The 13,310-nt window shown below is 35.0% G+C and overlaps 1 protein-coding gene across 1 annotated transcript in view; it reads left to right on the forward strand.

The window, feature by feature from the left end:
- The window catches only part of ITGB8 (integrin subunit beta 8), an 85,433-nt gene that overhangs the window by 48,175 nt on the left and 23,948 nt on the right, over positions 1-13,310 (forward strand). The window contains exons 4-7 of the mRNA XM_010358710.2: positions 480-726; positions 2,098-2,263; positions 3,187-3,345; positions 12,891-12,986. Coding sequence (XP_010357012.1) covers positions 480-726; positions 2,098-2,263; positions 3,187-3,345; positions 12,891-12,986 — 668 coding nt within the window. The remainder of the gene's footprint in view (positions 1-479; positions 727-2,097; positions 2,264-3,186; positions 3,346-12,890; positions 12,987-13,310) is intronic.

Consider the following 13,310-nt stretch of genomic DNA (forward strand, 5'->3'; position numbering starts at 1 on the left):
TAAATACACTTTAACCCAAAAGAATGAATTTATACCTTCATCCAATAAGAGATCATTTTAAAAAATATACCTTCCCAGTTTTCCTCAAGTCATTCCACAAGCACAGCCCCCTCACTGTCTTGAGATAGAATGCCGCTTGCTGGTTTGCACTGTGTTTTTCTAGCTACTAAGGCAATGGAGGTTCATATAATGATACGATACCCTGTTACATTCATATGGAGCTGGCCCATTTGTTATTATCCCTATTCAGCCTATAGAATTGTGGGAAATGAACTGTAGGATTTGGGACTAATAAATTGGTATGGTTTTCAAATTGCCTTATAATTATACTACAATAATAATTATACTAGAATATTCCAAAATTTATGTGCAAATTTGTGATGATTGTGCTAGGTGCTAGAATGTGACTAATTCATTGAGAGTTTATCCTGAAAAGTTTAAAATGAAGACTACATGATGTTTTTCTTCTATTGAACTAGGAGCTGAAGCTAATTTTATGCTGAAAATTCATCCTCTGAAGAAATATCCTGTGGATCTTTATTATCTGGTTGATGTCTCAGCATCAATGCACAATAATATAGAAAAATTAAATTCCGTTGGCAACGATTTATCTAGAAAAATGGCATTTTTCTCCCGTGACTTTCGCCTTGGATTTGGTTCATACGTTGATAAAACAGTTTCGCCATACATTAGCATCCACCCCGAAAGGATTCATAATCAATGCAGGTATCTAGGCTTTGATGAGGGTATGCTAAATTAATTTTTTGCTTATAAAATCTCGCTTTGTTTTTAATGTAAAGAACTTACCAAGTTTTATATTTTTGTCTTATAAAATAAGAATAAAAATATTTGGTGAGGTGGGAAAGTTTGTTCATATCTGAAAACTTCTGAGATGACCTGTAGATTGGGCTTTTTATTTTCTATTTCTTTAAATATTTAGTTAGTTTTTATCACCAAAAACAAACAAACAAACAAAAAACCATGCCTAATGTTAGTAGCTTTGAATGAAGCTTCAATAGTTAGGCTGCCATGTATATAAATACCCCTTTGGAAATGTTGTATTTTTATGCTTTGATTGCTCCAAAATTGCTGAATTATGATTTGATACATTTCAAAGAGTTTGTGCCAACACGTCATCTATCTCTCCAATACTGTACTGTGACTGGGGGTAATGATGTTGCCTATGATGTGACTACAAAGAAAGCTCAGCTATCACAAAAAAGTGGGTCAAAAGATGAGAATTTGACGCTTAGAAAGAGCCTTTTTTCTTATCATTTTAGAATTCTTATTCTAAATAACAGATGTCCCACTATGAAAGAAGAATTAACTTTAAAAATACAAGTGTCTCACACAATATTGCCATTAGCCTGTTGAATTTTCAGAAAAATAAATCCGTTTGGATCTTTTTTCATAAAAGACTTTATCTTTCTTGCTTCTACCAATTCCTTAGATTACCTTACAATATACATTCCAATTTACCGAAACAGCTCTGTCATCTGTTGTACCAGAACAGGATTGATGCATCCGCTAATGGAGTTTCATAAGCCTTCTTGAGGTGAATGTACCAGAGGAATCATTCTTACTTTCTGGATATCATGGATTCTCAAAATAATTTTAATGAATTTTGATTGTTCATCAATAATTCCACCAAGCATCATTTTAAAAATTAGTGCAGTATTAAAAAACAAACAGTATTATCATATTTCAACTAAATTCCTCAAAAGCATTTTCCAAAAGTGTTTCTCAGCTGTTCAATGATAAGAAATCACTGCACATTATTATATTCACCTTAAAATTTCACAGTGCAGATTAAATATTGAAAGCCTTTAACTGTCCTATATTAACAAACACGTTTAATCATCTTTATTTTTTTGAATGCCAACTGCTTATAGTCTTATTTCCTACTTGCAAAGAAATGATCATCAATATTGAACTTCTCTCTAATCTTATAAGCACAGATTTTTGTCTTATAAAATTTCCCTGTCACAAAAGAAATACTCCCTTTTCACACAACTGTACAATTTTACTGTTAAGTATTCTAGAATGCTTAAGAAAGAAGAGCAAAATAAACTTTACACTTCTTCTTTTCCCATATAGTGACTACAATTTAGACTGCATGCCTCCCCATGGATACATCCATGTGCTGTCTTTGACAGAGAACATCACTGAGTTTGAGAAAGCAGTTCACAGACAGAAGATCTCTGGAAACATAGATACACCAGAAGGAGGTTTTGACGCCATGCTTCAGGCAGCTGTCTGTGAAGTAAGACGTTTCACATTATTAAGTGTTTGCTAAGATGCAAAACTTTCAAAGGATTTAGAATTTTTGTTTTCTCTTTGATTTGAGGAGTGAAAACGTAGTGTAGAAGAAAACATATCTTACTATCTCTTACTCCTCACCAAGGTGATTCATTTTGGTACGTGTTTGGGACAGAGGGGCTAAATTTGGGGAGGGATTTAAATAGGAAAAGATAAAAGGGAAGGAAAAGGTTATGCACGTGAAAATTCTTTCCAAAAGGGCTTCTTCTCTCATGCGCCACACTCCAAGGAGGAACTAGAAGTAGATTGTTGCCCTCCTCACTTCAGCTTGTTCGCCTCCTTTTTTTTTTTTTTTTTTTTTTTTTTTTTGAGAGGGAGTCTCGCTCTGTCTCCCAGGCTGGAGTGCAGTGGCGCGATCTCGGATCTCGGTTCACTGCAAGGTCTACCTCCCGGGTTCACACCATTCTCCTGCCTCAGCCTCCCGAGAAGCGCCCGCCACCACACCCGGCTAATTTTTTTTTTTTTTTTTTTTTTTTGTATTTTTAGTAGAGACGGGGTTTCATCGTATTAGCCAGGGTGGTCTCGATCTCCTGACCTCGTGATCTGCCCGCCTCGGCCTCCCAAAGTGCTGGGATTACAGGCATGAGCCACCGCACCCGGCCTCTCCTACTTTTTAATCTATCTTATTCTTCCTCCACTGGAACACTAGAAACCTCTAGCCAGGAGCCAGTGTGGTTACATGGCTGTGGGAAAATAGAGGATGTACAAATGAAAGTTAAAGCTATTTATGCAGCAGCGTTGTACCCATGCACATTGTTCTAGCCTGACTTAATGTTCATCAACTCAAACATGATGTTTACTTGAGGTAAAAACCACAGTACAGATCTATGTTATTGTACAAAGTCTAATTACATGTTTATTTTTAAGAGTCATATTGGATGGCGAAAAGAGGCTAAAAGATTGCTGCTGGTGATGACAGATCAGACATCTCATCTTGCTCTTGATAGCAAATTGGCAGGCATAGTGGTGCCCAATGATGGAAACTGCCATCTGAAAAACAACGTCTACGTCAAATCGACAACCATGGTAATGTAGCAGTAGCCCCTTAGTAGATATGACTCTTTTGGCTAAAGTACGGTTTTAAATTGGCAACTCCACTATTTTTGTACCAGGAAATTACCTAAAAAAGAAACAAGGATAAGCCATGAGAGAGAATTTATGGAACAGTGCAATCTATAAATACTGATCAATAAAATATATGAATTAAACACTTTGACAATTTCTAGTAGCTGACTCTTTGATGAATGACAAAGCACAGTATAATTTTTGAAAATAAAAATGATACAAGATTTTACTTTTTATGTAATTCTAGGACAAGCGAAAAAAGTATACCTTTGCTTTATACAAACAGACCAGTTCTACAGGGTCGATATCTACAAACAGTTTAAGGAGGAAGCCTCACAGTACAGTAGGTAGAAACTAAATAGAAACCAAGGAAAGAAGACAAGAGAGTAAAACAAAGCAGGCTTTCTCTATTTTGTACCTTACTTCTCTCTGCATCTTATCTACTTAAGGTCTCTTTTTAAACGACTATCTGGCTTGCTTCCTGAGGGTTAGTATAAGCTCTGAATCATGTATTTAATATAATCACCTAGAACCATATCTTCCCTGGCATTATCTAATTCTAGTTGTGAAGAATCAACAGCCCAAAGCATCATTTACTTCTGATGTTGACACTTATTTATATATTCTTGCATATGTTAAAACAGAACCTCTCCAACTTTCTCAGTTCAGGAGACCCTAGTCTCTCAGTGATTTTATTCCATGACACTCGTGGGTCAAAAGAAATACCTAATAGTTCTGTTTTTTAAGTGGTTAAGTCCAAATAACTCAACTATTTTTGTCTTAACAACTTAGTAGCTCCTTAAAAATAATACAAATGTATCAAATGTAGAGAGACATTTTCAGTTTTAGCAAGTAACTTACGAAGAGAAATTTTCAAATCCTGAAATAAGATGGGTCATCACTACCCTGATTTCTTCTTCCATGTTGATTTTCAAGTTGACCAGCTCGGCAAAGATTAATGTCATTTAAAAGAATAAGACCGAATGTAATCTTAAAACTATGAACTCCCTCCAACTAGTTCTTCATTGGTACCTGATACATGCTGAATGTCACTGTATTTCTCTTGAAGATTTAAATTATTTCCTGCCACCCTTCAGAGTGTGCTGCAGTGCACCAAGACACCCCACATACAGTTTGGGAATCACAGTATCAGAAGCATGAAAATTATGCTGAAATTTGTGTGGTTCCCATGGGTAAATTTTAAACACATCACCAGTCCATCTGTAAAACCCTACCAGATACGTTGAAATTCTAGAGTGGCAATTGTATTACCATATGAAACAAGTTCAACCCTTGGTCATTTTAGTTTCTTGAAAGTAGTATCAAAATATAAACATTTTAAAAGGTAACTAGAGATTGAATTCAAAAATTCAAGAATTGGAGTTATTCCAACAGTGTCTTTCCCTAATTCTCTTCTACTCAGCCTTATTTGACTTTGACAGACCCACCTACTTCTACTTAGTCATTTCTTATCTACACTTCCTTCTATTTACCCTCTTTTGATCAGTGGTAGAGTTCTAATTTATTTATTGGGGAGTAGGAGAGAGTATAGGAAGAATTATTCTATTGTGAGACAAAGAGAAGGTTTTTATTTTTTAAGAAGAAATAACAATGACATTATTCTCAAATTGTATTATTCTTTTGAAGTTTTGCCAAGTCATTGAAGTCATCTCTCCATAATTGTATTTGAAAGGATACTATTGCTCATCTAGGGAGGATTTCCTAGGCAAAGAAATGCTGTAATAATTTCAGACATATACCACGTTATAGAACCTTATGGAAATAAGTTATAAGTCCAGTCAAATTTTAGATAGGGCTTGGATTCTTATGATATCAGGAAATTGGATGATTACATCAATAACTTATTTTACCTTCTTGGTCACTGTTCCCAGTATTTAAAGGAATGACCCTTCCACATGTCACTGCTGTAGTATATTAAGTAATCCAAGGAATAATGTGTTTGTTAACACCTTAGAAGGATACTTTTATTTTATTTACCCCAGGTCTTTGTTTTAAGGGATTATCTTCCTAAAAATTCTCATTCCCTTCATTTGTAGGGTCACTGCCTACATGTTAGGTAAAAGAAGCTGAAGCATTTTGATTGATCCTTTGACCATGAATTTATATATTCAAGATGTGCTACTGCTTTGGAAGCTTCTGTATTGAAAGCTACCTTGACTTTGACTCTAGGCATATTTATTTGTGCATTTTAAAATGACCTCTATCCTCCCCTATTTGGCCATTATGGAGGAATTTTAAATTTTGTATAAGACAAGTAATCAAACACTTTGCTTCTTGGCTTTATCTCCAGCAGCCGATGTCAGTAATGTTGAATGCTATCTGAGCTTCTTGGTTCAAGACTCTGAACCAAGATTCTTGGGCTTTGTATTTATAAAAGGAAATAATTGATTTAAAAAACCCTTTATATGTCTAAATTACATGGGACAGAGTTCCGTTGCTTATACATATAACTATTTCCTGAAGGTCAATGTGAAACCTAGACTAATAAAAACTGCCATTTTATTGAGTATGTATTCAACTGAAAGCACTATAGCAATCACTCTGCATACAACATCAAATTTATCTTTACAACAACTCTATAAGGTAGTTACAATTAGCCTTCTTTTACAAATAGAAGGACTGAGGGTCAGAAAAGCGAAGTAAGTTGCCTGAGGATAAACAGCTAAAACATTAATAAATTACACAGCTGACCCCATTCCGTCTCAAGCTTATATTAAAATCTGCATTCTTTGCCACAGTCTGTCGACTGAAACGTAGAAGAAAAAGAAAAATAATGTTCTTGTTGTCATTTCTTGTCTTTCTGGTTGCAGTCTTACTTATGAAAGTATAACCAGATGATTTGACTTGCATAAGTTATAAAACACTATATAATATAAAATAATTTTATTTATACGTTGTGATATTTGTATATGGTTCTGGCAAATGATGTTATACTATCGAATAAATTACATTTTCCACTGCTTTTTCTTCAAGATCAAGTGCCAGAATAAAAAAAACTTTAGCAGTAATATAGTTTTATAATTTATCCGGTAATAATGACAATTTGAAATGTGACATTCTTTCTAAAATGGCAGATGTTAATACAAAAATTATTAATGGTGTAGTAGATTATTAATCCTTAGGGTCTGGAATTTCACCCTGTCTCCCCACCCAGCTTCTCCAGGGTTATTTCCACCCTTAGTCAGAGCCCTCCCAGAAACTGATCACCCACCCCTTGGTGGAGGCCAAGAATAGCATGAAGGTCTTCAGTAACAATGAAAGGACACCAAGGAACAAGTATGTGGAGGTCATCCAGTGAATCTTATCAATGGGATTTTCAGATGCTGATGTGACTCACAGTTTTAAACAGCAAGATTCAAATTGGCAAGATCCTACCACATTCCTATTGCATGTACGAGTGCATACCATATATTCACTGGTATTTACTGGTTTAGGCTTAGTGTTTTTCCATGCAGCCTTTTATATGCCTCATCACATTATGGCCAGTGATTCTTTATCCCTCCTATCATATATCTTCTCAGAATCCCCTTACTGCTGGCTTCATAGTTGGTTGCTTTTCCTGCAGGCTCATTTTGATAGACTAGCTGCTGAGTAGATCAGCATCTTATAGTACGGAGGCAGAATTGCAGAAGGCCTATTAGGCATTACGAACAGTTTTGCTTTCTTACTGGCAAAAATAAAAATAGTCAACACTGTGCCTCTCCTCATGCAACTTTAACATTTACTTGACTTTTAAGTATGCCATTTAGGAAGCTTTCTTTTTACTATGAATCTTAACTACTTGGAATTATACTTAATTTTTCCAGGACTGCAGATGAATAAAGGAGCTTAAGAAGCTACTTTGCTAATGTAGTCCATAACTTTGCTACCTGAGTTAACAAACGTTCATAAAGCTATTACATTTATTCCTTCTGAAAGGGATATTTCTGACATTTTCAAAGTCTGGAAGACGTTTATAACTAATGTTGAGATCAGACAGAATTCCATGTGAGGAGATAATTGTGATATTTTAATAAAGAGATCTGTTAATTTTGTTTGCTGTTTTCCGATGGAGACATGGCCTTTTCTACCTCAGAAAATGTTAAATCTCTCTCTTTCTCTGCTTCTCAACTTCTTTGTCTCAGACACATACTAATAAAAATGCAAATTCATTGAACACTTATTTTGTGCTCAACTTAAAACAACTAGAAAGTTTTAAGTCCATGTGCAGCTTTTAAAAACGATTGTTCCATCTTTTGGGGCATTTAAAAACTATAAAGTACCTGATTTCAGCTTGCTGAATGATCTGCTTCAAATTGTAAACACCATGAGAACATTTTTGTTTTTTTGTATTTGAGATGGAGTTTCACTGTGTCACCTAGGCTGGAGTACAGTGGCACGATCTTGGCTCACTGCAACCTATGCCTCCCAGGTTCAAGCCATTCTCCTGCCTCAGCCTCCTGAATAGCTGGAACAACAGGCGCCCACCACTGCGCCCGGCTAATTTTTTTTTTTTTTTCTTTTTGTATTTTTTAGTAGAGACGGGGTTTCACTGTGTTAGCCAGGCTGGTCTCGATCTCCTGACCTCATGATCCACCTGCCTTGGCCTCCCAAAGTGCTGGGATTACAGGCGTGAGCCATTGAGCCCGACCTGAGAACATTTTAATAGTACTTTTATAGGAGAACTAATTTGAATGCTTCTCATATTCTCAAAAAAAGTGGCCTGGAAAGGATCTCTGCAAACAATATTTAGTTGGAATTATTTTAATTAAAAGCAAAATTGCATGTAGAAATCACCTGTGGCAGACTCAAAGTAGCCTGGCTCTGCTTGTTTGCCTTTCAAATGGGGCAAAATTATGGCTTGCAAAAGTGACACAATAAAATTCAAATTTGATAAAAATTTTTATAGAATGGAATATTCTCATTAAATTAGATATTTTGGGTAAACTTTTTGTTGCCATTATTATTGAAAAACTTACAAAAATCATCAATGCATACCATTCTTCAGTAAATAGAGTATCATGATTACAACTGATGTCGTATTTGCCAGGAGCCGCAAACTCAAACATCTCCAGGGCCAGGTAAGAAAGATAAGCAAGTGACATAGGTCAAGGAAAGCACATCCAAGAGCATATCTTGCCTTTAAGAAATGCCTCCAAATCTCTCTTATTAAGCAGTCATTTGTTAAAAACCGTCTTTTCTTGAGCAGACCTATGGTGTTTGTCTCTTTATGTTCATTTAACACCATCCAACATTCCAGTGAAATGTAGCTATTGCTTTACTTCTGCTTTATAAATGAGGAGGGGAAAAGATGCTAAAGGGATCAGCATCTTGTCTGGAGTCACACACCCCTATATAGCAGTGCCCATAGTAGACTCTAAGCTGTGTAACATGAAACACTACTCATCATTGGTCTTAATAATTACAGAATGGTAAGTGAAGGCTTTATGAAGTTAACCTATTTAATCTCCACCATCTGAATGGTAGATACTAGTGTTTATATGTGCTTTATACCTATGGAAACTGAATCCCAGAAAGGTTCAGACAGCTGCCCAGTGTCACATAGCTAGTAATCGCAGAGCCAGAAGTTGAAGCCCAGGTGATCTGTTCCAGAGCCCGTGCTAGTGGTGTGGTTCTCAGCTGGAGCGATTTTATCCTCCAGAGGACAATTTCAGGCCCCGAGACATTTTGGCTGTCATAACTATGGAAAGAGGGTGCTACTGGCACCTATTGTGGAGAGACCAGGGTGCTGTTAAACATCCTACAATGCACAGGACAGCCCCTTTGTCAAATAAAAAATATACCCAGCCCAAACCGTCAATAGCATCACTCTTGAGAAACCCTGGTCTATGCAGTTATCACGGTACAACTATGTAGATAAAAAATTTAACTATCAGGACAGTTGTTGACTGACACATCATTTGAAGTTTCATCTCTAAACAAATCTCTGCTATCTGATTACTTCTGTGCTATATGCCTCTTTCCTCCTCTAAAAAATCATGCAGATAATTGAGGTTTTTATTTAAGTTGTTTGGTTTTTATATCTTATTATAATATTCCATACTGCAAATTTTATATATTCTATTATAAAAATTTGTATTATGGATCTCACTTGTGTGAAGAGAATCTTAAATGCTTTTTTATCCACCTAGATATACACATTATTAAAATTCTACCATACATCTGTACACAGTTATCTCTTTACCCAAAATTGCCCCCAATGAATCTTTCTTACCTCTTCTTTCCTTCTGACATTTATAAGTTACTTCCCACAGCCTTAATTACTTAGCAGCTGTCTTGGCATATTGCTTTCCTTCTCCCTTTTACCCCGAAGTGCTGGTTATCTCTATTAATTATTTTCAGAGTTTACAGAAACAATATGTAATGGGTTAGACAGAGAGGGAGTTGGAGTTCAGGAGCAGGGACGTCACCAGAACAGGAGAGCTGGCTGAGAGGGAACGCGTCTCCTGCTAGTGAAATGAAAGACATAAAAGATAAAATACTTTTTTGAAGATAGGCTGCTTCATGAAGGAAAGGGGAAGGGGCTTAGGCAATGGTCATTAATCCACAGGTCTCCTGTCAACAGTGGTTTATTTAAACATCTGTTACACATTTGTAATTTTTAAATATCTGCCTTGAGGTACTTGGAATTTTCTTTTAAAAGAGATTTCTCTCTAGGGCTCAAAAAAATCTGTTTTTGTAGGCTTGAAAATTCGACTAATCTTTTTTTTCCCTTTTTTTTATTACACTTCAAGTTCTGGGATACATGTGCAGAATATGCAGGTTTGTTACATAGGTATACATGTGCCATGGTGGTTTGCTGCACCCATCAACCTGTCATCTACATTAGGTATTTCTCCTAATGTTATCCCTCCTCTAGCTCCTCCACCCCCCGACAGGTCCTGGTGTGTGTTATTCCCCTCTCTGTGTCCATGTGTTCTCATTGTTCATCTCCCACTTATGAGTGAGAACATGCGGTGTTTGTTTTTCTGTTTTCCTGTGTTAGTTGGCTGAGAATGATGGTTTCCAGCTTTATCCATGTCCCTGCAAAGGACATGAACTCATCCTTTTTTATGGCTGCATAGTATTCCTTAGTATATATGTGCCACATTTTCTTTATCCAGTCTATCATTGATGGACATTTAGGTTGGTTTCAAGTCTGCTATTGTGAAGAGTACTGCAATGCATGTTTCTTTATAGTAGAATGATTTATACTCCTTTGGGTATATACCCAGTAATGAGATTGCTGGGTCAAATGGTATTTCTGGTTCTAGATCCTTGAGGAATCGCCACACTGTCTTCCACAATGGCTGAACTAATTTACACTCCCACCAACAATGTACAAGTGTTCCTATTTTTCCACATCCTCTCCCGTATCTGTTATTTACTGACTTTTTAATGGTCACTATTCTAACTGGTGTGAGATGGTATCTCATTGTGGTTTTGATTTGCATTTCTCTAATGACCATGACTGATCTTCTTAATAAGCTTCTGACCAAACTAGAACTTTCCAGATTTAAGTTTTGTGTATATTTGGTCAAAGTGACTTCCTGTTTTTGGAGAGGGGAAGAGATTAAGAAGTTTTCGAAAGCTGCTTACATTTTAGAGTGCCATTTGAATATTGATTTTATGTGAGTTAAGTAAAAGCTGGTTGAAAACATGTATTAAATTTTCGTTAAAATGCAAATGTTTCTAAAAATTAAGAAGGTGAATGCTTGGCAAGCTGTGACTATCTTTTGTCTAAGCAAAAATACTTGAAAAGTAGTTGTTGCCATTTAAAAATATTTCTAATACAGCTAGACTTACCTTGCCTCTACTTGTTCTCTTTATTCACTAGCATTATGCAAACTGTCATAAACCTATTTTAAGGTTATGCCTTTTATTAGGAACAAGTAATAAGAATTTAGCTAGCAGAATTTGTGTTTTTGGAGTTTGTTTTTTTCCATTGCTTTAAATTTATATTCTTAAGAATTGCTCTGAGAAAAACTTTTCTTATGCAGACGCACGTGTTAATGCTTTTTAAGTTTCTTCATTAGTTGGTTTCATATCATGTGTAATGGCAACTCATGAAAATTTGATTTGTTTCTATTGCAGCAATTATAGATGATAGAGAAATAAAGTGTTGTTACTTAGAACTTACGTTATAAGTGAAACTAGTTAATTTAGCTCTTTTACCAAGTTCACATAGTTGCCACAATACAGAAATGTTTACCAATATGGTTTAACAGGATTTTTCCTTAAAGAAAATACAGTTAACATTGGAGAGTGCATTGGGAAGCAAAAACTATGGAATAATTTGTACTTAAATGTTATGATACTAATTGGGTTCAGTTGCATACTAATCTTTGGCTTATGCCATTAGGCACCAGTGAATGAGGAGAGACTATTACCAGTGAACTTTAACATCATCTCTCTGATAGGTATCTAGCTATGAACTTGTTATTTGAGACAATCATTTTAATTTCTAGAAAAGTATTTATAGAAAAAAAATTACCAACAATATATCTAACTATATAACTGTAGATAGCAATTTATGTAATCATCAGATTTCTCATGTTCTCTAAACTAAATTTTATTCCAATTTTCCTACTCTTCTCTAACTTTTTCATTACCACAGAGAGTGGCACAGATGGCACAACATAAATTTTATTTATCAAAGTAAAGCAGGTTTAAAATACATCATACAACAAAAATATTGAGCATAATGATAAGTTGAGACATCTGTAATCTATACCTTGTATAAGCAATTGAAATAAGAATCAGAATTGGTATTAGTTTTGATCACTTACTGCATGCAAGAAAATGCACTAAAGAGTTCACATACTACTATTACCTTTTTAATCTTGCCAGCAATCATGGAAGGCAGGTATCATTCACATGTTACAGAGAATGGAACTGAGAACTTTTGTTGTAAGGTGACAAACCTAGGAGTTGAGTAGAGAGTTTTCTGCTTCTAAAGAGAGTTATTATATCATGTTTTATATATATGTGTATATATATGTTATATAACTATATCATGCTATATATCAAATGTGTATATATAGGTTTATCTAGATGTTTCAATGTGTATGTGTATATATATGTTTATAGGCATATATATATACATGCATATATATTTGCAGTTCAATATTTGTTACTGAATTTCACCTTAGAATGTGATTGTCACTAATGTGTCTCTATTTCTGAATATTAAATTATCTGTCAGTTACATCACTTGGAGTCCAATGTTAATCTAAAGAGATGCTGATCACTCTTTGTTAGTTATGTTGCATTCAGCTCTCTTCATCTTTTTAAGTTACAAGTTTTTATGGGACTTTTGTCTATAAAATATTTTAATACATGGATGTTGATGTTATGTTTTTTAAAATTTTAAATGTCTCTAGTAAAACCATAGTCCTTCCCAGGTACATTTTTATGTAAGTCATACAGTTTTCTTCATAATAGATGTTTGATTAGGATGGAACTATGAAATTTCACTCCCTTATTTATTTTATTATTCATTACAGGAACATCCCTCACTAGGCCAACTTTCAGAGAAATTAATAGACAACAACATTAATGTCATCTTTGCAGTTCAAGGAAAACAATTTCATTGGTATAAGGTATGTTAACTCCGAAAATGTGAAAATTAAATTTTTTTCATTGGTAATTGAAATTAAGACATTTCTTTAGAGCCACAGATAAGGATTCTGGAATTATTATACTTTGTACAATCTAAATTCTATATTGTATTAGTAAAGTATCCTTTACAATGTCTTAACTTAGCATTTAAGTATAAATTCTATTTAGGTTTGTAACACCTAGAACTGAATCTGAGAACTGAGAATTGTATTCGGTACACTTGAGCGCAGCCTGATGCTTAGAGTGGTCTCAAATGTGGCAATAGTGGAGAAGCCTTACCGGAAAAAAGTAGTTCACAATCCATC

The sequence above is a fragment of the Rhinopithecus roxellana genome, chromosome 6 (assembly GCF_007565055.1).
Source record: "Rhinopithecus roxellana isolate Shanxi Qingling chromosome 6, ASM756505v1, whole genome shotgun sequence".
Taxonomy (NCBI): domain Eukaryota; kingdom Metazoa; phylum Chordata; class Mammalia; order Primates; family Cercopithecidae; genus Rhinopithecus; species Rhinopithecus roxellana.